General features: G+C 34.3%; 1 protein-coding gene and 1 pseudogene across 1 annotated transcript; both read left to right on the forward strand.

The window, feature by feature from the left end:
• The first annotated feature begins 461 nt into the window (after nt 1–461).
• On the forward strand, nt 462–2,935 carry LOC149183087 (cysteine-rich receptor-like protein kinase 2; annotated as a pseudogene).
• Nucleotides 2,936–22,995: 20,060 nt separating this feature from the next.
• Nucleotides 22,996–25,545, forward strand: LOC149183088 (cysteine-rich receptor-like protein kinase 2). Its single transcript, XM_089414823.1, has 7 exons — nt 22,996–23,728; nt 23,825–23,908; nt 24,007–24,170; nt 24,257–24,470; nt 24,588–24,816; nt 24,945–25,095; nt 25,204–25,545. Exons 1-7 carry the CDS (start codon nt 22,996–22,998, stop codon nt 25,543–25,545), a joined length of 1,917 nt encoding a protein of 638 aa, XP_089270949.1.
• The last annotated feature ends 427 nt before the right edge of the window (nt 25,546–25,972 follow it).

Genomic DNA, 25,972 nt, shown 5'->3' on the forward strand with positions numbered 1-25,972 from the left:
TTAAAATAAATTTACAAATTAATTACATCAAACTTTTCGCATTAAAAAATTAAAATTAATTAATATAATGATATAATCCAAATAATTTTATATTAATTAAAAATTGATTGAAATTTAAACACCAAATTATTTTCAAATTAACAGTAATTTAAAATTAATTTAATTTAAAAGCATATTCTTTTAAAATGATAATAATAAAAATAAATAAACCCATTTACTAATAAATACTAATACGACTTATATTTCTGTCCACTGCCAATAAACAAGTGTGCACATGCGTTGTACGTCGATTTCACCGACGCAGTTCTCGGAAGAAAAAGCCAGTGGTCCCTGCAATAATTGAACATGAGTTTACCCCGAACATGAGTTTACCTAAACCCCGAATATTTGCTTTTCAACATGACTTCCTCTAAGGATCTCAAGTTAGTTCGTGTTCCAGAGATCGGTTGTTGGCAGGACTGATGGCTGTAGTTGCCCATTTTCCGTTTCTGGTGGCCATGATGATTGTGGTTGTCGTGGCAGCAGACGATCCCCAGTCTGCAGAGGTGGGCTTTGGGTGCAGCGACCCAAAAACCTATTCGTATGTTAACGCCACAGCGTTTCAGGAAAATCAAGATGCTGTCTTTACATACCTCCGCTCAAATCTCTCTAATGGCTTCGCTACCTCAACGCAAAACAAATTTGGCATAATGGATCCTGTGTACGGCCTCGCAGTGTGTCGAAAGTACTTAACCGCCCACGAATGCTCAGAATGCGTAATGGCAGCGGAGACTCAAGTAAAGGAAAAGTGCCCCCGTTCTAATGGTGGTCGGATTCATCTCGACGGTTGTTTCCTCCGCTATGAGAATTCCAGTTTTTATAGTGAGGATGTGGACAATGGGGCTTCCGCTCTCTGTCCCTCTACAAATGACACAGATCCACAGATCCTCTCTCATAGAGCCACCGTGTTATGCAGGCAACTCATGCCAACGCTTCCGCAAATAACGGTTATGCTGTTGGCTCCATTGATGGCTCCTTATATGGCCTCGCTCAATGTTGGCCCACCCTCATCAACAGTAGCTGCCAAGAATGCCTGACAAATGCCGGGAATAAATTACTCACCTGTCCTCCAAATCGTGAAGGTCGAGGTCTCGAGGCCGGCTGTTTTATGCGATATTCAACTTATTCATTTTTCACAGACAACGAAACTTCCCGTAAGAGTCTTATATATTTGCTGCAATTATTTGCTGTTTGATTCCCGTTCTGATATACCACGCATCTTGATTTGTTTGCTTTAATTTTAAACGCAGCAACGCCTAATTTAACACCGCCGTCGGGGAAATCGTCATCGAAATTAATACCTATACTGTTAGGATGCATTGGCGGAATAGCTTTGGTTGCGGTGATGTGTTGGATAGGCTTCTATCGACGTGTTAGACATCGAAGGAGCAATGACAAGACAGGTTATTATACCTCAGAGTTATTTCCCTGCTAATTATTAAGAGTTATTTAATTTGATCGTATTGGACAGTGGTTACAAAATTATTTTCATCATGTTTCCGCGTAGATGAGAATCTCGCTGCGAGGAGAAATTTCGATCAATTTCTCTTCGATTACGAAGTTATGAGAACAGCAACTGGGAACTTTGACAGAAACAATATGCTCGGCAGAGGAGGATTCGGTGAAGTTTATAAGGTATAATACCAAAAGCGGATTTGATGGTTTTGTCCAAATGCAAGCGATGTTTTCAAATTAATTCTAATGATTTAATCGATAAGCAGGGAAATCTTCCTGATGGTACGGATGTCGCGGTTAAGAAGCTGAATGGAAGGCAGACTGCTCAAGCTGCGGCGGAGTTTTTGGGAGAAGTGAAGCTCCTCACCAGCGTCCGTCACCGTAATCTTGTTCGTTTACTCGGATGTTGTACGCAAGGGCATGAACGCTTTGCTGGTTTACGAATTCATGTCAAATAACAGTCTTGACAAACATTTGTTCAGTAGGTTCCTGTGATCACTACTTTTTCCAAGATTCAAGTTGTTCAATTATTTGTTTGGAGGTTTTCAAATACTTGTATTGGAGCTCCACAGGAGAGATACGAAATGTTTTGAGTTGGGAAAATCGTTTGAAGATTATAGTGGGCACAGCACGAGGACTTGCATATCTACACGAGGATTCCGATGTTCGCATTGTACACAGAGATATCAAATGTCCCAATATACTTTTAGATGACCAATTTCATGCTAAAATAGCAGATTTTGGATTGGCTAGATTCTTTCCAGAAGGCGAAACCCTTGTTTCTACCAAAGTGGGAGGAACAATGTAAGTTGTGGAATTGGTTTATTAACTTATTAACATTGTAAGTTCTGTAGTTCAATTTTTTCTTATTCTTAGAAGATCTTCTGTATCCAGGCATTTATTTTAGCTTACAGAGATTTGTTATGACGCAGAGGTTACACTGCCCCTGAGTATGCCGTCCATGGGCAGTTAACGGAAAAAGCCGACGTTTATAGTTATGGAATTGTGGTTCTAGAGATTGTAAGTGGGAGAAAGTGTATTGATGCAAGATTGGATGCCTCTATGAAGTAGGTGGGTATCGAGTTTATTAGAAAAGTTTGGTTTGATTTTGCTTATGATGCAGGCTTGGAATCAATTTCAGCAAGACCACGTTCTGGATATTGTGGACCCATCACTGGAAGGGCAGTACCCGATAGAGCAGATGTCAAGAGTGATCAGAATTGCGCTTCTCTGTACTCAAGGCTCATCCGCTCTGCGGCCGGCAATGTCAGAGGTTGTATCGATGTTAACCAACAATACAGAGTTTACCGTTCAGCCCACACAACCGGCACTCATGGATGCGGATGCTGGGAGACCTACAGATTTCACTGGCACATCCGACTCTGTAAGCTCAGGTTGTGCATCTCACGGATCTATCACAGTGTCATGGTTTCCTCGTTAGTACAGGCAAGCATTGACTTATGGTAGACGCAAGCATCCTCGTATATTTCCGGTAGTGGGAAGTAGGAGCATAATATGCACGGGATGCTTTTCCTCGAATCACTGCAGGAATCTTTGCTGTGAAGAGCAGAATTGGGGGGTATTTTTTTATATTTTTTTTTTATGAAAAACCTTGTTTTATAACAGAGGCCAATGTATTTATTCACCTTGAATTTACACTTCAAATTTCTTTATCTTTAAAAATATGAAAATTAAATTCACTATTTTTTTTTATGAAATCATACTCTAATTTTAAAGCCCCGTAACCCAGAAAAACATATACGTGGAAACTGATGAATTTTAATCTTAAGTGCGAGGATAAGAATAAGAATAAAGATAAAGATAAAAATTTATTTAATTTGCTTTAGATTTCTAATAAGAAGCTTTAAGCAATATCTTTATGTGCTTGTTTTTATCTTTTAATTATGGTTCTAAATTTTTATTGGAAGCTTTAAGCAATATCTTTATGTGCTTGTTTTTATCTTTTAATTATGGTTCTAAATTTTTATTGGATTTATAAATGTAATTTTGTTTTAAAAGCAATGAAGGGACTTTTCTTTCGTTTTTCGATCATTCTTCGAAATTGAGGCTTTCCTTTATCACAGGATAGGAGAATGTCCGGAGGTCTTGCGATTCAATCATTCACATTCTCTTGTCATAGAAAGGTATTTTAAGTTTAGTAATTTGGTTTTTGGTTATTTTTTGCACTCTTACATGGTATCACAATGTTGATAGTAAGCTAGTTTTTATTTATTTTTGAGAAATCTGTTATTAGTTCCAATTAGATTATCTTTATCAAGATAGAACGTCACATTTTTTGGTTGTTGTAGATTTGTTTTTTTTTAATGATCCTATGGTGATGTCTAATCTACAAAAGGGCCTTTATTACTCCACATATCTCAAATCATTACATTTTAGGTAAGTTGATCATGGTATATTTTTATTTTTGGTCAAATTATATAATCATTACATTTTAGGTAAGTTGATCATGGTATATTTTTATTTTTGGTCAAATTATATTAAATATTGAATGTAGATGAGAATGTTGAGATAGTCATCATAATTTTTATGTAGAAGCCTAAATTAGAGTTATTTGTAAATTTTGTTGCTCAACTATCTATAGAACAAAGATAGAAGCAAGGGTTTTTGTTGCAATGAACCAATGTGCAATTACCATTTATAGCATTTTCCACAAAACTATCATTTTTTTTCCCAAACTTTTGTGGCAAGAGTATTTTTTTGGGAGCAAAATATTTATGCAATAAATGCTTTCTTATTATTGTATAGAGGTCATTGGACCGTTTTTAGAGTTGCATAAATTGTAGTTGTTACAAGTAACCAAGTTTGTTAAAATATGATGAAGTCAAAGACCATGGAGAAATGTGTCATTTCAAAAGAAAGTTGAGATAAATTGGCTTCTATATTTGGAAATGTCAATGAATTTCATGCTTTTGGAAGCAACATTATTAGCTTTATTATGTAACGTGTATGTCTTTATTAAGGAGTAGCTTGCAAACCTTGGGCTTTTGTGGCGCAATTAAAAGCATGTGGCAATGAAAAAGAAAACTTGAATGATTTTTTTGATCTTATCTAAGCTAACAGGTCCTTTTTAGGTTTTTTTCATCTACGTTTTATTCAACATTGGATGCCCTTGGAGATGCTGGTGCTTGACAATACCTGGGGGAGGGGGGATGGGTTGAATTATTTTTGTGCTGGATTGATCATCTATTAATACTTATTGCCTTTTCTTTCTTTAATCTGACCAATTAATGATTAACAACACAATATACAACAAATAACTTATGCAATGTAAATTGTATGAGAAACAAGTAATACAAGAACACATAAACGATGAGAGAAACAATACTCTTGTGAAACACATATGACATAAATCAAGATGTAACCAAGCATATTAACACGAGATATTAGGTGGAAACCATTTCAGGAGAAAAAAATACCATTCACTTTTTCTCTTTCTTCTTATTATTAAAATGTTCTTATTACATCATTCACTGGACACCACTAGTGTTCACACCTACTTGTGATGCACGTTAGAACTCACTTACTCCAATCCACTACCTGAAAAAATCCATCACTTCCAAAAATATGCAGGCCCGAACCTATTGCATGCCCTTACCTCCAATAGTTTCTAAGGCCACCAACCAATGGAAGCCACCACTCCATGATAAAACCAATACTTGCCACATTGAACGCCCCAACCTTCAAACCCTTGGGGACCACCTCTCATACATTTTGAGACTGAGCCCACTATTCTATGTTCCATTATCTATAGGCCACATTTCATCTATTTTCCTACTAGATCCACATATATCTCGCTCCTCAAAATAATATTTTATGCAATACAAAATATTCGACAAACCCTACCTCATCAACCCAAAAAAACTTTCTCCAATATCGTTAAAGCAGCAAAACTCTCCCAACAATATATCTCTCTGAAAAAATTAACCAACAAACTCTAACTTCACATATAAATTTTTTAACCAGTCACATCAAGTTTTGAACAATAGAATCAATGTGAAAACGTTACGAGCAGTATCAACACACTCTCAGCATATCATGGACAACAACATATACAACTCTAAAGACACCTCAATACTCTAACCCAATATTAAACACAAGGATCTCTGTTGAGTTTTACATGGATTTACATCAATATAGATACATGTCACAAATAGACATGGCTTCATACTCTCAACCACATCTCAATGGCATATATGCATGGCATACATATACTAACATTCAAATCCATTCACCTTTGCTAAAATAGGGTTGCTAGCAATTACAAAAACATAAATACAACAACTACATCAGCCTTTGTCATATGCTACACAAGAAACAACTTGAGCAAGAAGCTACATTTACTTGTCTCTTTGAATTTTATTTTAATTATGTTAATCCATAAATATAGTTGGATGCTATAGAAATTAGGTGCATAGTTGTTTATACATTGTTCAGAGGTGTGAGGTAAGAAAGATTCCTCTGCACTTCACAAAATATATCAACCTTATGGATATTAACAATGAAACTTAAATTTATGTGAGCAATCTTTTCTTTAAGTGTATTGTTTTAATAAATTTGATTTAGAAAACTTTGAGTCTATCTTAATTATAGATTTGGATATTTAACATATATGTAATCAGTAAGTGTATGTTAATTATAAATTTGGATATTTAATATAGTTGGATTTTGTTTAATGGAATAAGAAGTTACATCTTGCTTTTCATAGAATTTGAACAATTTTGGATTTATGTTCATCCATAAATATAGTTGGGATGCTATAGAAAGCATGTGTATATTTGTTGATACATTGTGAAGTGAGGAGGAAAGTTGGCACAACATATCAAAGTTATGGAAATTAACAAAAGAAAACATATATTTATGCGAGCATTGTTTTCCTTGAGTGTATCAACCCCACCCTCCTCCTGTCCCTCCCGCCCTCTCCCATACGTAATATACATGAAATTAATAAGTTTATGCTAATTATAAATTCGTATATTTAATATGATTGGAATTTGCTAAATTGAATAAGAAGTTACATTTTGTTAGCCTCCCAATTTGAGAAACTTTGGATTTATGTTCATCAATAAATAGTTGGAATAAATAGTTGGATGTTGTAGAATTCATGGGTATAGTTGTTAATATATTGTGCAGAGAGTGGAGAGGTATAGAGGAAGAAAGCAAGAAAGCTTCCTTCCCACATCCACTCAACAACTATACACATGATTGCTACAACATCCAACTATATTTTATCAATAAGCGTAAATCATGAAATGCACATCTATAAATTCATACAATTAAACCTTGCACCTTGACATATAAACCATGAACCAAGACCTCACGTGTATATAAAGAACAAAGACATTGTTTTAATAAATTTCATTTACAAAACTTTGAGTTTATGTTAATTAAAAATTTGTAGATATAATATATATAAAATTAGTAAGTTTATGTTAATTATAAATTTGGATATTTAATAGAGTTGGAATTTGATTATTAGAATATGAAGCACATAGCCATTATTTTAATAAATTTGATTTACATAGCTTTGAATCTATGTTAATTATAAATTTGCATATTTTATATATATGAAATTAGTAAATTTATGTTAATTATAAATTTGAATATTTAATCTAGTTGGAGTTTGATTATTGAATATAAAGTAGAGATGTTTTAATAAATAAAAATAAAAATAAATAAATAAATAAATATTGAGTTTATTTTTATTATATATTTCGATAATTAAGATATTTCAAATTACTAAGTTTATGTTAATTACAAATTCGGATAATTATATTTGGAATTTTAGTAATTGAAAGAGGAGTTATATTTTGCTTGTATTTTAACAATTTTGGATTTATTGTCATCCATAAATATTGTTGGTTATTATGAAATTCATGCATATAGTTGTTGATAGAATGTGGAAAGTGTGGAGGTGTCTGTTAGGCCCCTATACTACTAGTGTAACCCCTTATTGTTATAAGTACAGCCCACTTATTATATTGATGTACCCATGTAGTGCCCATATTGTTACTATTGTGCCCCATAGAAGCCCACTATTGTTATTATTGTGCCCTTACCTTATTATTGTTATGTCGGCTCTGATTATGTTATAACCCCTTGGACTCCTATATAGAAAGGAGGTGTTTTCATTTGTATCATCCGAGAATTGTTCATTTATGTAATGTAAAGGAGGTTGCCCCCTCGAAGAGGCTAAATTCTAAGGCATTGATCTATCTTTTCTATCTTTTCTTGAGCTAGTTTCATAACATTCGGTATCAGAGCTTTGGATTCTAGGGTTTCGTTGCTCCAAACAGGTCATCGTGGAATTTTCGCTATAACTTTTTTCTGTGACGTTTTGAAGTCGCAAAAAAATCCCATTTGCGAAGAAATCGCGCTGAACCTTGGGTCTGAATTTCAGAGCTGTTTGCACGATATTTGCGGAGATATGATCTGAGGAAGTTGGTCTTTTTGCAGACTCCTGAATTACATTCAAAACAGGTGACCTGGGGAAAATCATCATAACATTCTCTCTGGGGATTGGATTGAAATTTCGTAAGAAGGTATAGAAAGAGGATGGACTGTAGTTTCCTGTATGCATTTTTCAGATCCAAAGGTCGAAACAGTGACTCGTGGCACGTCGTACAAGTTCACTCTACTGAAATAGTCTATAATCAAGTCACTGTGGGAGTTTTTGCATAACTCTTCCTTGGAGAATCCAATTTGGGTCAGACTTGTGGCATTGGTAAGAGGACATAGAGGGCTACTACAGGTCACAATTCAAAACTTAAAGATTTGAAAGTACAGAGTTAGAGTCATTTCAAGATCGAGCTCCTAAAATCAAGAAAAAACAAGATGAGGAAGTTTGATGGCAAGGATTAGGTAAATTGGATACTTCAGATGGAGCAATATTTTGATCTACATGGTGTACCACTATTACAAAAGGTATGTATTGCATCTTCATATTTAGAACCAGCTCAATTTTTATGGTATGAAGGGCTTTGTTCTCGTAAACAACTTGTTACATGGTCAGTTTTCACGGAGGAAATGATAGCACATTATGAGGATACAAAGAGCAACACCTTCTTTAGAGCAACACCACAACAATTGGAAAGAGTAAAAGGGATTTGTGACATATTGGAAAGAAAAATTATGGAAACTAGGAAGAATACCCCTCACAACTATAAAGATGGAAGTGTTGTTCCTCCTAGCCTTCCACAACCTACAAGGATTACACCACAACAATTGGAAGAAAAAGAGAAAAAGGGCTTTGTTACAATTGTGATAGCAAATGCACTAAAGGTCATAAGTGTGTTGAGAAGAAATTATTTTACATAGAATATGAAGAGGAGGAAGAAAAGGATCAAGAAACATCAAACGAAGAAGATATACGCCAGGACCACACCCCAGAGAAAGAAGAAATGAATCAGACCATATATTATAAAGCATTGGCAAGAATTACCACTCCTCAAACTCTCAAGATAGAAGGACATATCAAGAAGAAAAAGGTGAAAGAAGTGAAAGATCACATCGATAAAGAAGAAATGAAGCCAACCATATCTTGTAATTCATTGTTCGAAAATACCACTCCTCAAACTATCAAGATAGAAGGACATATCAAGAAGAAAAATGTTCAAGAAGTGAAAGATCACATCAAGCATCAAGAAATGAATCTGACCATATCTTGTAAAGGATTGGAAGAAATTACCACTCCTCAAACTCTAGAGATAGAAGGACATATCAAGAAGAAAAAGGTTCAAGCAATAAAAGATCACATTGAACATCAACAACAAGTTCTCCAAATTTTAAAGGATAACGCCACTTCGGTGCAAAATCAAACGAAACAACAAGTAGATCAACATCGTAGTGAAAAATGTTTTGATGTAGGTGATTGGGTATTTTTATTGCTACATCTCAAGCAAGCTATTTATGAGAAGGAAATGTTGGCAATACTACATGCACTTAAAAAATGGCGACCTTACCGAATGGGAAGACTCTTCAAAGATGAGGATGTGAAAGAATTGTTTTGTGTTATTTCTATTATCCAACCAGATTGGATAAATAAAGCAAGGGATGAATAGAAGAAGGACGAAGAAGTATGGCCACTTATTCAAAAGTTGCAAAAGATCCCAATTCAAAAAATATTGCCAGAAATTGAAGAGGAAGGAAAAATCATATTGGAACCTTGAGCAGTCACAGAAACAAGAACCCGACAGCTATGAAATCGATCAATTTCAGAGTATCTCATCAAGTGGAAGAACTTACCCGCTGAAGATTCCACATGGGAGGACAAGAATTTTATACAGAAGCATCAAGAACTACTCAAGTGTTGAGGACAACGCTTTTTGAAGGAGAGGGGCATGTTAAGCCCCTATACTACTAGTGTAACCCCTTATTGTTATAAGTACAACCCACTTATTATATTGATGTACCCATGTAGTGCCCATATTGTTACTATTGTGCCCCATAGAAGCCCACTATTGTTATTATTGTGCCCTTACCTTATTATTGTTATGTCGGCTCTGATTATGTTATAACCCCTTGGACTCCTATATATAGAAAGGAGGTCTTTTCATTTCTATCATCCGAGAATTGTTCATTTATGTAATGTAAAGGAGGTTGCCCCCTCGAAGAGGCTAAATTCTAAGGCGTTGATCTATCTTTTCTATCTTTTCTTGAGCTGGTTTCATAACAGTGTCTGAAATAAAACTTCTCCCCACAATGTACCAGCATTATGAAGATCACCAATAAATCCATATTAAATATTGTTTTATTTAAGTATATAATTCGAATAAAGTTTATTTCCAAAATTTGAGTCTATGTTAATTATAAATTTGGATACTTAATATAGTTAGAACTTGATTATTCAATATAAAATGGAAAAACTTTATTTTAATAAATTTGATTTACATCACTTTGAACTTATGTTAATTATAAATTTGAATATTTAATAAATATGAAACTAGTAAGTTTATGTTAATTATAAGTTTGGATATTTGATATAGTGAGAATTTGATTATTTTATTATAAAGCAGAGAGGCATTGTTTTAATAAATTTGATCTATACAAAATTGAGATTATGTTAATTATATATTTGGATATTTAATATATATGAAAATAGTAAGTTTATGTTAATTATAAATTTGGATATTTAATATAGTTGGAATTTGATTAATTAAATAAAAAGTCACATTTTTTTTGTCTCAATTTGAACAATTTTGGATTTATGTTCATCCATAAATAACTTGAAAGTATAATTCCTACTTGTCTCAGTTGTGATTCATTCTATGTAAAGGAGTTTGTTTATGTTCTGTAGTTGTTGTTTAGATCTAGTTGTTTCTTCGATTGGTGTGTGGTTGAGATATTCTTTCAACCAACTGATTACGTGTCCAAGATAGTTTCCCTATCTTGAGACAAAACTTCATGTATATAGTTTATATTATTTGATCAATGTAAGTGTGTGCATTATTCAATTTTAAGTTCATATCATAGCAGGTCTACGCCTCACTCCCAGCCTCACTCCCTCATGGGAGGGCCTAAGTAAATTCTGTGCAGAATAAAGGTATTTGTTAAAGTTTGGTGGATTGTTGGGGATGTGGGTTGATGTGAGGATTCCTCAGTGTGAGCGTAGGGGCACGTGAGCTGAGAGGTGACGACCATCTGAAATAAGCCATTTGAGCCAGTGGACTATCTGCCCAACATGGAAGAGCATGGCGTGGAGCTAACACTGTGTTATGTCACCGGTGGAATGTGAATTGTGCACTGGAAGAGGAAATTGTGGTTATATAGCTTGGAAAAGGTGTGAAGCCTCTTCATATGTTGCGTATAGCCAAGTGATCATTGTTGCCCAGAAATTTGAAGCTTCAATTGGCAACGAAGGACTGTTGTTAGGTTGGACAAAGTGCCATGTTGAGAATTGTAGTGTGGAGTGAATTGTCTCCACGAGATCGATCATTCCAGAAGACGTCCCACAAATTCCTTTTGTTCTAGATTCTTGAGCAGGTTTGGAATCTATTTTAGATACTCTGCTAGTTTTAATTTAAATGTGGATTGGATTGGAATGTTAAAGATGACATCGGAGGACTTTGAAATATCTCAGTCATTTGGTGCAATATTAAAGCTACCACTTTCATATTAGATCTGTTGACGGAGAGGCAAGGATCCACTAGAAGGGATCTCCTAAATCATTGAGTCACCCCTCTATTTTGAATTTTTTGTCCTAGTGAATTTCAAAACGTGGCCAAGGAACGTCAAACGTGCTTGAGTGCCTAAGGAGGACATGTGGTGTGGTGTTGGACCCGTGAAGCTTGTAGCTGATCTATTGGTAGTTTCGCTTTAAGCAGCTCACAATTTTGGTGTTGCAAAGTCGACTGTGATGCGTTGTTGAAGACCCTACTGTGCGAGAAAATATGTACTTCTCCAGTCGATGTCAAGGGGTTGGGACCAAGTATGACATGTTGGTTGAGCTTTCGAGAAGAGAAAAATAAGTTGGAATCATACTTGATCTAGATATTGATGTTTTTATGAAGGCGGTCACTATGGAGGGGCACTAAAAAAGCCTTTTTACAAATTACATAAGATATTAGGGTTGGACATTTGTGCGGATACAATAATTGGAGATGAGATGCACAAAGGGATATTACAGGGCCACAAGAAACGTTAACTACAACTGAGATGCTGGTTGGTCCTTCCTGGGCTCTATTCATGGATGAGATATCAACAGGGTTGGACAACTCAACAACATATCAAATTGTGAAATGCTTACGCCATAGTGTCCACATCTTGGATGGGACGACCTTTATTTCGTTGCTGAAACTAACGCCGAAAACATATGAAATCTTTGACGATATATTCCTGAATTTCTGATGGTCAGATTGTATATAAGGGCCCCCGTGATAATATGATCGAATTCTTTAAATATATGGGTTTCAGGTGCCTTGACCGCAAGAACATGTTAGATTTCTTGTAGGAAGTCACTTCGAAAAAAGATCAACAACAATATTGGGCATTTAAGAATCAACCATATAGATTTGTACCCATGAGGGAATTTGCCGAGGCATTTCAATAATTTCATGTTGGACAGAAAGTGGCCCAGGAGTTGTCTGTGCCATACGATAAAAGAAAGAGCCATCAAGCTACGCTTACCATTTCCAAGTATGGCGTGAAAAAGAAGGAACTTTTCAAGGCATGTTTCTCCAGGGAATTGGTTCTCATGAGGAGAAATAGGATCTGTAGAGTAAGGATTTTGAGGCAGAAATGGACGGTCAATTTGGATACAGTAGCTTCCAATGGTGAGAGTAATAGGGTTACTGCAATCCAATTTATGTTACTATATCAAGCTAGTAAACTTCTTTCCTTATGGTTATTACCCGTTGTTTCAAGAAATAGAATTCACCATCAAAGGAAAGAATCAAAGAAAAGGTAATTTTCAACTCTTTGAGTTCATACAGGATACATATTGAGTCTGGTCAACTCAATATGAATTGACCACTCTAACAATTATCATAAAGAGAAACTTGTAGATTGAATGAAGATGACCATGGTGAATAATGAAGACAAAGATAGTTCATGAAAGCAATAACATATATTTATTGGAGTAATAGATAAGATTGGATGGTGGAAAATCGTAGGTAAACTTGTGTGGAATAAAGACTCTGGAGAATGTTGGTATATGAGTCTCATATCTATTAGTAAGAAAATCTAATATTTTATAGTGGTATTTGGAAAGTATGTATATGGTAACTCCAAGAGTTGGAGTGTGTGATGTAAGCTTGATGAGGCATCTGTACCACCATGAAGTTCTTCATAATCTTAAAACCACTGTGTGATTGCAAGTTTTTGGTCAGCCAGAAATGACTTTGGAAGTGCAGGGTTGTGGTAAGCAGGAAACCACTTTGCAGTGTCAGTTTCTGGTAAGCTAGAAACCACATGTGAGAATGAAATGGACAGGGATTCCTGTAGGCATGGTTTAGGGTTAGCTGACAAAACCCTAGGCATGGTTTAGGGTAAGCTGATAAAACCCAAAGCATGGTTATGGGTAATTCGAGAAAACCCATAATGATGATGAAAGAGGAGGATTTAAAGGTACAGGTACAAATCTGTAGATAATGGTTTACTGAACGGTGTACACGAAGGGTGTCCTAGTAGAATGGTGGTTGCAAAAGTTGGGCACCCATGCATTCTAGTGGATGGTTGTTCCTTTATATGGATGTCGTCATATTATTTTTTGATCATACATGTAAACAATAGGACCACATTTATACTTTGTTGATTGAGATCGAGACAAGTAGTCATTAAAGGACGGAATTGAACATATAATTCCTACTTGTCTCAGTTGTGATTCATTTTATGAAAAAGAGTTTGTCCCTATTCTCTAGGAGTTGTTTAGAACTAGTTGTTTCCTAGATTGGTGTGTGGTTGAGATATTCTCTCAACCAACTAATTGTGTGTCCAAGACAGTTTCCCCATCTTAAGACAACACTTCATGTATATATGTAATATTATTTATCAATGTAAGTGTGTGCATTATTCAATAGTAAGTAAATATAATTGGATGATATACAAATCATGTGTATATTTGTTGATACATTGTGTGAAGTGTAGAGGAAGAAAGATTCCTCTGCACCTCAGCACTTTTCACAATGTATCGACAACCATAAGCACCATTACTATTTCGAGATGAACATGATCATGAAATGCACATTTCTCAAATTCATATAATTAAACCATTCGCCGTGACACAAAAAGAATGAACCAACACCTCAAGATGGTTATAAAATATAGAGGCATTGTGTTAATAAATTTGATTTACAAAACTTTGAGTTTATGTTAATTATAGATTTTAATATTTAATACATATGAAATAAGAGTGTTGTAAATTGCATTCCTCCAGAGAAATTAATTACAGTAGATTTTAAAGGTTATAAAGTAGAATTTACCTGAGATTGTAGACTATAGAATTAAAAGAATTTACTCAAGTTTATAAAAACCCAGAGAGAACTCTCGGTTAGGAATGGGCTGGAAAGTACTTACCGAGAAAGCCTTAGTGGGGAAGTACGTAGAAAGTAATAAATGGGCTCAACAGTTTAGTACCATGAGGTAAGGGAAAACCGGACATAAAGACCGAAACTGATGGGTTCAAGCAACCTGATACCATCTGATGCCAGAGGGGTCTACGCAAATAGACCTGAGTGAATGGCATAAGTCTAGACAGAGACTAGCCTCTCTGAAGGGCATGTACCTAATGCACAAGCAACCCACAACAAAGATTGTTGTAAACCTCGTTTACAAGTGTCTGGGTAGGTAAGAACCTACGGAGATTAGGAATCTGGAGAAACCAAACCTGAGATTATCTAATTAATAAAGAGGAAATGTCGCGTAAGCACAGTGGTGCAAATGTAACAAGGGGATGGAGAGCCTTTGTGGCGAGTTCAAACCTCTGAACCCTACCTTTGAAAAATTCAAGGGTTTAGATGATGAATATAACTCAGAGTTTTCGCTTGCGACTGACCTTGGTAATACCAAAGTCTCGGCATAGCTAAGAAATTATAATTACACATGACAATAATTAGAATCAAGCAAAAACTCATTTCAGTAAATTTCGATGCTGTCAATTTATTAAGAACAATAATAGCGAACCATGCACTGAAACATTATTACCATATCAGTTGTACAGTTAAAGGAGAAGCTAGTAAGAACGAGTAGACTTTTCAGAAGGATTTAAAGAACTCAAGAAACATTTCCACGATAAACATATTGCAAAAAGATAGTAATATAGCATTGTGTAGTTCAAAGAATAGAGCCTCGTAATACTGAACATTTAGCCAAAGCCATATAAACATTATCGAGTCTGAAGAACAAAACAGAGCGTGTATCGCCGTCGTGGGCCAAGATAATACATCCGCTAAAGTATGGAAAACTTAAACTATGATTAACCAAAAATAAACCTCTGTTCTTAATTATAGTTCATGAAGGTGAAATCCTGAGTGTAAACTCAACTTGAATCGAAGCTTAAACAAAAGACCCTAGACTAGAAAACCTCGAATTGACTGGAAGGATGAGCTACGAAAAGACCCCACTGGCTAGCAAGAAGCGGTGAATCCTGCCACGTTTAAACCATATTAACAGGGCATAAGCCAAAGCTGGATTCTATCGGTGGAACAAAGCTAAAATATTTTAATGTAAAGTGAAAGAACCTTTCCCTCTCAGCTAGAGCGAGAAAAGCTACCAGACAGGAAAATTGTAAACATACTCGGAACCCTTTTTTGAAGTCCCGTGTCAGGGTTGTAAGCTTTTCCGCTTTCAAACACTGTGGCAGGATGCATAACCATTTCCTCCGTTTTTGCAAAGAAAAGAGCACTTATTAGAAGCAGCCTAAAAACCAGAAAGAGGAAAATACGTTTGTCACAGCAGAGAGCGAACAAACAAAGGAAGAAAGAGTTAATACTTGTAGCAGGAGTATGAAAATGGCAGACAAGCGGACCTTCCAACGCTCTTGAAACCATTCAAGTGCTTTGTATTCGAAACCTTCGGGTCTAGCAACCTGCAAGCGGAAGAACAGAGCATAGCGCCAAGGGAGGTAGAGCAAATGAGGTGCAAAACCCATCGAACACGAATGAAAAATCTCCTGGGCAGAGCAGAACCGTAGATCTGGAGCCTCACAACCTCCATCATTGATGCGAGGATTGATCCCGAGGTGTCCTGATACGGCTACCACGCCACCCAAATGGCGGAGTAGCAAACTAAATTCTGAACTGACGGGTGGCAGCTCAGCTTCAAGTGCGAGCTGAGTCATCCAAGTATGGATGGACTTCCCAATAAATAAACCAGACAGACTACTGACAATGACAGAGTATCAACAGTTTTGGGGTACTGTAGAAAAATTAATACCCCTCATTTGATTTAAAAATTGTAATTAATAACCCAGAAATGACAGATCAAATATATGCTTGGGGTTATGGTAAGTTTGTATTAATGTTATAAAGGAACATTGGAAATGTATTCTTAAATTAAAAAAAATAAATAAATAAAATAAAATAAATAAATAATTTAAAAATTATTGTAATAGGATAATGATAATTTCATTATATAGTAGACAGAGATGTGACATTTATCCCACAGAGGTTAAATGCCCTATGGATACTAATTCTGTATATAAAACCAGACAAGCAAATCGCTGATCGAAATTACTCCAGCAATTTGCAGATGCAAAAGATCCACCGCTAGAAACAAATTGCTAAGTTTCAACAATTTTGCTGTGGAACCCGCACAATTGCTACTAGTGGTTGTCCTCTTTTGATTGTTTCTGCCTATTACTGCAAAAGGAAAAAAAGCTATGCAATCATCTGCAACAACAAAAGTAGAAAAGCCATGCAATCATATGCAACAATAGATTATTAAAACTCATACACCTCAAGAATCTCTGTGAGATCCACATTCCAACATTCGTATCCTCGGCTTCATACAAGAACATAATTTTTTTTACAAAACCAACCTGGCCTTTTTTTACAAAACCAACGTGCCTTTCATGAAAATAAAAATAAAGAAAATAATCATTAACATGAACATGGTGCACATCACATGACATGGAGACCTAACGGAGGTCGACGCAAAGGTTGCCGGAGATAGCACTGGTCATTGGATGATGGATGGGTCCGAATGTTGAGGTGGTTATCCCACTCAATTGCCATTTACCATTTTTTGAATTAGAAATTTTTTCGATCGGTTATAATTCCTGGGCAATTCTTCCACTTCCATTTTTTTAATTTTTAATAACATGATCTAAGCTAATTAAAACCAATAATAATTGAGTTTGTTATTATATATAATAAAGGAGTGTTTTTATATATAAAAGTGGAAGTCACAATTTCACTGAAAAAATAATGAAAATTTGATAAGATTTTAACAAAATCCAGTGATTTTTTTTTAGAAATTTAGATTTGAGTTTTGACAGTGATATTTTAATTTTATTATAATAAAAAAATCACATTAATTGGTTCATAAATAAAATAATAATAATATGATTAATAAGAAAAACATTTTTGGTTATAAAATAAATTACATAAATTTAAAAAAAAATTCTTAGCAAACAAAAAATTTACTGTACTACCAAATTGTGGCCTCCGTACATAACGGCTTCTATATGGAACAACCCCACAAAATGAATTCCTCAAAAAGTGGGACGACGAATGGTACAAGATAGAAAGTCTACGCGGACTCTGTACACGTTATAAATTAATTTGTAGTTGTGGTTGGTGGATTTTCGGAGAACAGACTCCTATTTTCCTTGGCCGTTCAACAAAGATAAGAGACAAAACCGTATGAGAGACATGGCATATTAAAGACAGGAATCGCCCCTCCGCCCTCCCGGCCGCCCGTGGTGGCGTGGCCCCGGGCGGAGGTCCTGAATATGGCATATTAAAATGTCTTTAATATGCATATTTGGCTTTTAAATTGCTTTATTAAAAATGCTAACGGTTGAATATTGTCATTTATTTATCAGTAGCTCTGAAATTAAAGATTTTAATAGTCGTTTTGTCGCTGGAATATAATTAAATTAATATTATTTCTAATGTTTAAATTTGGAAAATAAATATATATTTTTTTCAATATTAAAAAAATATTTTTTAAATATTTAATTTTATTGTAGTTTTATCTTCTATTTATTATATGCCATAATTTATGGATGTGGATGTAATAGTCACTTATAATTTTTACATATTTGTATAATAATTTTTTATGGAGTTTAATTTATAAATAAAATAGTTTGCAATATTTATATATATTTCTGAAATATTTGTATAGTAATTCTGATAGTGTAGTCTAATTTATAGATAAAATATTATTTTTCACCGAAATATGATGAAAAAAGTTATTTCATATATAAGTTAGACTATACTTATAAATTTGAAATATAAATTACAAAACAGAAATGTTTATATAATCATTTTTAATGATTATTGTAATATTTCCTAAATTTTCTAAAATTATTAAAAATATATTATTGTTATTATTATTGGACATTTAATAAGACCAATTATTTTAGTTTTTAAGTGTACCATTTAATATAATAATTTGTACTACTTAATGGGGGAGGTGTTGTAGTGATCCATTAAATTAAATAATAATAATATAACTTATCCATGTTGTGAACATGAGCCACACTTGTTGGCTCTAAATGTGGACAATGAAAATGTTTAATGTATGTAATGGAGATATAGTTTATAATAATAAATAGATTCAATTCAATTTTTTATATGTATATTTTTTTTTAAATAAAATTACAAAAAAAAAATTAATTCGGATTAAATGAAATTTTTTTGTTCATATTGAATTAATAAGTATATATTTAAAAATATATATTTATATTTATGGAAATGTAAGAAATATATAATATATTAATATTAATTATGAATTAAAATTCCCTTTACTTTATAAATTGAAATATTAATGATTCATATTTATAACCATAATATTTAATAATTTCATATTTACATTTTCTTTTTATCATTTATATAGCAGATATCTAGTCTTTCAACCTGATTGGTTGCAACTTCGCCTGGAAAGTGCGTAAAGGTGAAAAAATTAGAGCGGATTTGGACACGTGGGTTGGTTTTACAGGAATTTCTAGTCTTCCGCTTAACTTGGTGACCAGCTTGATTGATTAGGGCATTATATTTCAGAAGTAGTTAGTGGATGCAAACCACACATCTTTTTGGTCACATGGATGGTAAGTGTTGCTCAGCTGAATTTCGAGGGGTAATTTCCTAGTTTATGGTCCAATTATATTGCATCAGAATTAGGGATGGGATGTGATCCATTCCCTCTCATGAATGTATACTCCAAAAATTGGATTCAATCATCAAATAGTAACAGGATAAGTGAAAACATGAGTGGTGGTGGAAGATGATCTGGAAGTCGGTTTTTTAGCAAAAAAAAAATAATATTTCTTTGGGTTTTACCAAAACAAGGTGTAACTTGGGACCACTTTAGAAAAATGAAAAATGAAGGCATGGGTTGTGCATACTCTCCAAAAGAGATGATGAATCCATAGCCCATTTATTTCCACGCGCCCCTTCTCTTTAAATGTATGATCAAAAGCTAGACAATTGTTGGTCTACAATCTGGAATGGACTAGGAACAATCTTATGGAAGCATGGAAATCAGGGTCTCGAGAACATCTCTCTTCTGATTTGTTGGGGAATCTAGATTGCTTTGAATAAATCTACCTTCGAGGATTCCTCTTATGCTTCTGATCTTATTGCGACATAGATTAGAAAATCCACCTTCGAGGATTCCTCTTATGCTTATGATCTTTTTGCAACATAGATTGGAAAATCCACCTTCGAGGATTTCTCCTATGCTTTTGATCTTATTGCGACAAAGATTGGAGCGATTTATGCTATTTTTTCCCTTCAAGGAAGTTGTTCATGTCCCATGAAACATATCAGAAGAAGAAATTAATAATCAAATCCTTTGGTTATACTTTGATTGCGCCTCATTCCCGGAAGGAATCACTAGAGGTGGCCTCATCTTATATTTAACACTCTCTAAAATCTAAAATTATGTTTGGCAGGGGATCCAACAATTTTGCAGAACTCCTCCCTCTAAAATTCTTGCTCTGTTGGGCATTGGAATTTCACTATCACTCTCTATAAGGATTTGGGTATTCTTTAAATGTCATCGAATGATTTAATGGAACTCAAAAATGCCACAATCACACAATGCTACCTATTCTTAAAAAGAGTTTAGAACTCAAACAATATTTTAATTCTAATTCATGTAGTGGCATCACAATGCTACTTATTCTTGAAAGAGTTTAGAACTCAAACAATCTTTTAATTCTAATTCATGTTGTAACATCTATAGGGAACATATCTTTTATAAAAAACACTCAACAAGTTTTGGGGTACTTGTAAATACTCTAATCTTAATATAATTCTTGATATAATTCTAGACACTCAAAACTATCCGATCTTAACCAATATTTTTTTAACATATATAATTTACAGAGATATTATCTTGAATGCACCATAATACAGTTTATGTAACTCTTTATATATGTATATATAATTGTAATAAATTTAAAAATAAATATTTTATATATAAAAATGTAAAATCTATATATAATATAAATAATATTATTAATAATAAATATAATTTTATTTTAATTTCAAATCAAATCTATTTAACCATAATTTTTTTGAAATATATATGTATATATTTCTAATTGAAATACATATATTAACATATTTTCATAAAATATATTTTTTCGAAAAGAGAAAGTGTTTCAACGTCGTCATAGTTATCTCCCAAAGCACGGTCGATTAAAAGGTTAGTCGATGGTAGTTGCTATAGATCATTAGTTGACATAATTATGTTTTCATAATGTGTGGCCCATCGGAATAAATATAGTTTAGAACATGTACCTCACATGTATAGAGTTGGTGCTAATTGTGTTATTTTAATTCATTGAAAAAAAAAAATGCTACTGCTCTACTCAGCTGCAATTGGTTTTTTCTTTCTTTAAATTAATTCAATAATCGGTGGTCCTTTTCTCGAGTCTTCCGATTTATTTATTTTTAATTTTTGGATATTAAAAAAATTATTTAATCATATGATTAGATGTACCTCCTTTTCTCGAATGCATTTATATTTTTTTAAATGTTCAAGTAAAAAAATCATATTTTTTTAAAGGAAAGAAATTAATTTATCTTAGATAATCTCAATTAATATTAGTTTTTTTTTTTCTAGTTTAAAGGTAAGAAACGGTTTATTGATATTAGGAAAGAGAAAATTTATTGGTACTAGGCTAAATCTTATTATACATTCACTTGAGAGTGTAACATAGTTACTCTAACTGATGGGATGTAAATCATGAGATTCAAATTTCATAATTACTTTATTCCAGAGATTAAGCATGTTAAGTTACTAGACTTGAAGTTGAGTAAAGAGGATAACAATCCACCCAAACTAAATTCAAATAACAAGGATAGAATTATACTTACATTTCATTTAAGAGATTATTAATTATCATAAATATTATTTTTAATATATTAAAAAAATTATATTAATTTTTCATTTTAATTTGTAAACTATTGTGAAGTTTTAGTGCATTAGTGTCACACAATAAATTTGATAAAATATTTAAAATATATATTGTGAACTTCAAATTACTTCAGGTTTTATATTTTATATTTATCTATTTTCTACATCAATTTATATAATTTTTGAAATGTGAAAATTATAAAGAAAAAAAATATTCATACACTATCTACAGATAAATGTAAAATTTACTTGGCAAACTATTAGGGGAGGAAACCTAGTCTAGTAATTCTATTTTTCTATTTTGGGAATATGAAAATATAAAGGAAAAGGTACCCTATGTGGTATGTAAAGTTGTTACAAAATCTTATCATTTCTTTGTTCTACTCTTTAATGTCTAACTCTTAGTCGACCTCATAACTATAGGACAAATACAATGACATAGAATGAAATCCCTTCTCTTTGTTTAATATTTAACTAGGGATAAGTTTTTGACTTCCTCAACCCTAAATGAGAGTTACTATATTGGACCTTCTAGAGCCTCATATGCATGAGAGAACATAACATCTTCTCATACCATGAATGAATAATAGACACATACATGGCATCTTCTCATACAATGCATGAATACAAGGCATTGGCATTACATCTTTTGATACCATGATGCCCAATATTATAGGTGAAATTCATGACATGGCATCTTTCTATACCATGGTGGCCAACACTATAGATGAATTTAAGGGCATCAGGTGTGAACTTCATGACATGACACCTTTCTATACCATGGCGGCCAACACTATAAATGAATTTAAAGGACATCAAGTTTGCATACTAGCTAAGATTAATATAATTGTTGTAGTATTGGAAAGATCTCCTAATAAACATCATGTCAAAAAATTTGAACTAATACTTAAAATCTTTTGATTCAAAAATAGTAACCCACCCAAAAATTTGAACTCAAAACTTTTGATTCAAAAATGTTTATCTAAAAAGATTTCAAGCCCATTTTCCAAACCACCACACATAATTAAAATAAATTTACAAATTAATTACATCAAACTTTTCGCATTAAAAAATTAAAAATTAATTAATATAATGATATAATCCAAATAATATTTTATTAATTAAAAATTTATTGAAATTTAAACACCAAATTAATTTAATTTAAAAGCATATTCTTTTAAAATGATAATAATAAAAATAAATAAACCCATTTACTAATAAATACTAATACGACTTATATTTCTGTCCACTGCCAATAAACAAGTGTGCACATGCGTTGTACGTCGATTTCACCGAAGCAGTTCTCCGAAGAAAAAGCCAGTGGTCCCTGCAATAATTGAACATGACTTTACCCCGAACATGAGTTTACCTAAACCCCGAATATTTGCTTTTCAAGATGACTTCCTCTAAGAATCTCAAGTTAGTTCGTGTTCCAGAGATCGGTTGTTGGCAGGACTGATGGCTGTAGTTGCCCATTTTCTGTTTCTGGTGGCCATGATGATTGTGGTTGTCGTGGCAGCAGACGATCCCCACTCTGCAGAGGTGGGCTTTGGGTGCAGCGACCCAAAAACCTATTCGTATGTTAACGCCACAGCGTTTCAGGAAAATCAAGATGCTGTCTTTACATACCTCCGCTCAAATCTCTCTAATGGCTTCGCTACCTCAACGCAAAACAAATTTGGCATAATGGATCCTGTGTACGGCCTCGCAGTGTGTCGAAAGTACTTAACCGCCCACGAATGCTCAGAATGCGTAATGGCAGCGGAGACTCAAGTAAAGGAAAAGTGCCCCCGTTCTAATGGTGGTCGGATTCATCTCGACGGTTGTTTCCTCCGCTATGAGAATTCCAGTTTTTATAGTGAGGATGTGGACAATGGGGCTTCCGCTCTCTGTCCCTCCACAAATGACACAGATCCACAGATCTTCTCTCATAGAGCCACCGTGTTATGCAGGCAACTCATTGCCAACGCTTCCGCAAATAACGGTTATGCTGTTGGCTCCATTGATGGCTCCTTATATGGCCTCGCTCAATGTTGGCCCACCCTCATCAACAGTAGCTGCCAAGACTGCCTGACAAATGCCAGGAATCAATTACTCACCTGTTCTCCAAATCGTGAAGGTCGAGGTCTCGAGGCCGGCTGTTTTATGCGATATTCAACTTATTCGTTTTTCACAGACAACGAAACTTCCCGTAAGAGTCTTATATATTTGCTGCAATTATTTGCTGTTTGATTCTCGTTCTGATATAACACGCATCTTGATTTGTTTGCTTTAATTTTAAACGCAGCAACGCCTAATTTAACACCGCCGTCGAAACTAATACCTAATACCTATACTGTTAGGATGCATTGGCGGAATAGCTTTGGTTGCGGTGATGTGTTGGATAGGCTTCTATCGACGTGTTAGACATCGAAGGAGTTATTTCCCTGCTGATTATTCAGAGTTATTTAATTTGGTCGTATTGGACAGTGGTTACAAAATTATTTTCATCATGTTTCCGCGTAGATGAGAATCTCGCTGCGAGGAGAAATTTCGATCAATTTCTCTTCGATTATGAAGTTATGAGAACAGCGACTGGGAACTTTGACAGAAACAATATGCTTGGCAGAGGAGGATTCGGTGAAGTTTATAAGGTATAATACCAAAAGCGGATTTGATGGTTTTGTCCAAATGCAAGCGATGTTTTCAGATTAATTCTAATGATTTAATCGATAAGCAGGGAAATCTTCCTGATGGTACGGATGTCGCGGTTAAAAAGCTGAATGGAAGGCAGACTGCTCAAGCTGCGGCGGAGTTTTTGGGAGAAGTGAAGCTCCTCACCAGCGTCCGTCACCGTAATCTTGTTCGTTTACTCGGATGTTGCACGCAAGGGCATGAACGCTTGCTGGTTTACGAATTCATGTCAAATAACAGTCTTGACAAACATTTGTTCAGTAGGTTCCTGTGATCAATACTTTTTCCAAGATTCAAGTTGTTTTTAAAAATAGCGTGTGTTGTTTCAATTATTTGTTTGGAGGTTTTCAAATAGTTGTATTGGAGCTCCACGGGAGAGATACGAAATGTTTTGAGTTGGGAAAATCGTTTGAAGATTATAGTGGGCACAGCACGAGGACTTGCATATCTACACGAGGATTCCGATGTTCGCATTATACACAGAGATATCAAATGTCCCAATATACTTTTAGATGACCAATTTCATGCTAAAATAGCAGATTTTGGATTGGCTAGATTCTTTCCAGAAGGCGAAACCCATGTTTCTACCAAAGTGGGAGGAACAATGTAAGTTGTGCAATTGGTTTATTGACTTATTAACATTGTAAGTTCTGTAGTTCAATTTTTTCTTATTCTTAGAAGATCTTCTGTATCCAGGCATTTATTTTAGCTTACAGAGATTTGTTATGACGCAGAGGTTACACTGCCCCTGAGTATGCCGTCCATGGGCAGTTAACGGAAAAAGCCGACGTTTATAGTTATGGAATTGTGGTTCTAGAGATTGTAAGTGGGAGAAAGTGTATTGATGCAAGATTGGATGCCTCTATGCAGCTTCTTTTGAAGTGGGTGGGTATCGAGTTTATTAGAAAATTTTGGTTTGATGATTATGATAAGCAGCTCATGAACAATCACTTAATTCAAAAGAATGTAGTAATGATTTTGCTTATGGTGCAGGCTTGGAATCAATTTCAGCAAGACCACGTTCTGGATATTGTGGACCCATCACTGGAAGGGCAGTACCCGATAGAGCAGATGTCAAGAGTGATCAGAATTGCGCTTCTCTGTACTCAAGGCTCATCCGCGCTGCGGCCGGCAATGTCAGAGGTTGTATCGATGTTAACCAACAATACAGAGTTTACCGTTCAGCCCACACAACCGGCACTCATGGATGCGGATGCTGGGAGACCTACAGATTTCACTGGCACATCCGACTCTGTAAGCTCAGGTTGTGCATCTCACGGATCTATCAGTCTCATGGTTTCCTCGTTAGTACAGGCAAGCATTGACTTATGGTAGACGCAAGCATCCTCGTATATTTCCGGTAGTGAGAAGTAGGAGCATAATATGCATGGGATGCTTTTCCTCGAATAACTGCAGGAATCTTTGCTGTGAAGAGCAGAAGTGGGGGGTATTTTTTTTATTTATTTTTATGAAAAAGCCTTGTTTTATAACAAAGGCCTATGTATTTATTCACCTTGAATTTAAACTTAAAATTTCTTTATCTTTAAAAATATGAAAATTAAATTCATAATTTTTTTTATGAAATCATACTCTAATTTTAAAGCCCCGTAACCCAGAAAAACATATACGTGGAAACTGATGAATTTTAATCTTAAGTGCGAGGATAAGAATAAGAATAAAGATAAAGATAAAAATTTATTTAATTTGCTTTAGATTTCTAATAAGAAGCTTTAAGCAATATCTTTATGTGCTTTGTTTTTAT

Source organism: Pinus tabuliformis, chromosome 3_2, assembly GCF_031772625.1.
Source record: "Pinus tabuliformis cultivar Carrire ecotype Pingquan chromosome 3_2, CPIR1, whole genome shotgun sequence".
Classification (NCBI taxonomy): domain Eukaryota; kingdom Viridiplantae; phylum Streptophyta; class Pinopsida; order Pinales; family Pinaceae; genus Pinus; species Pinus tabuliformis.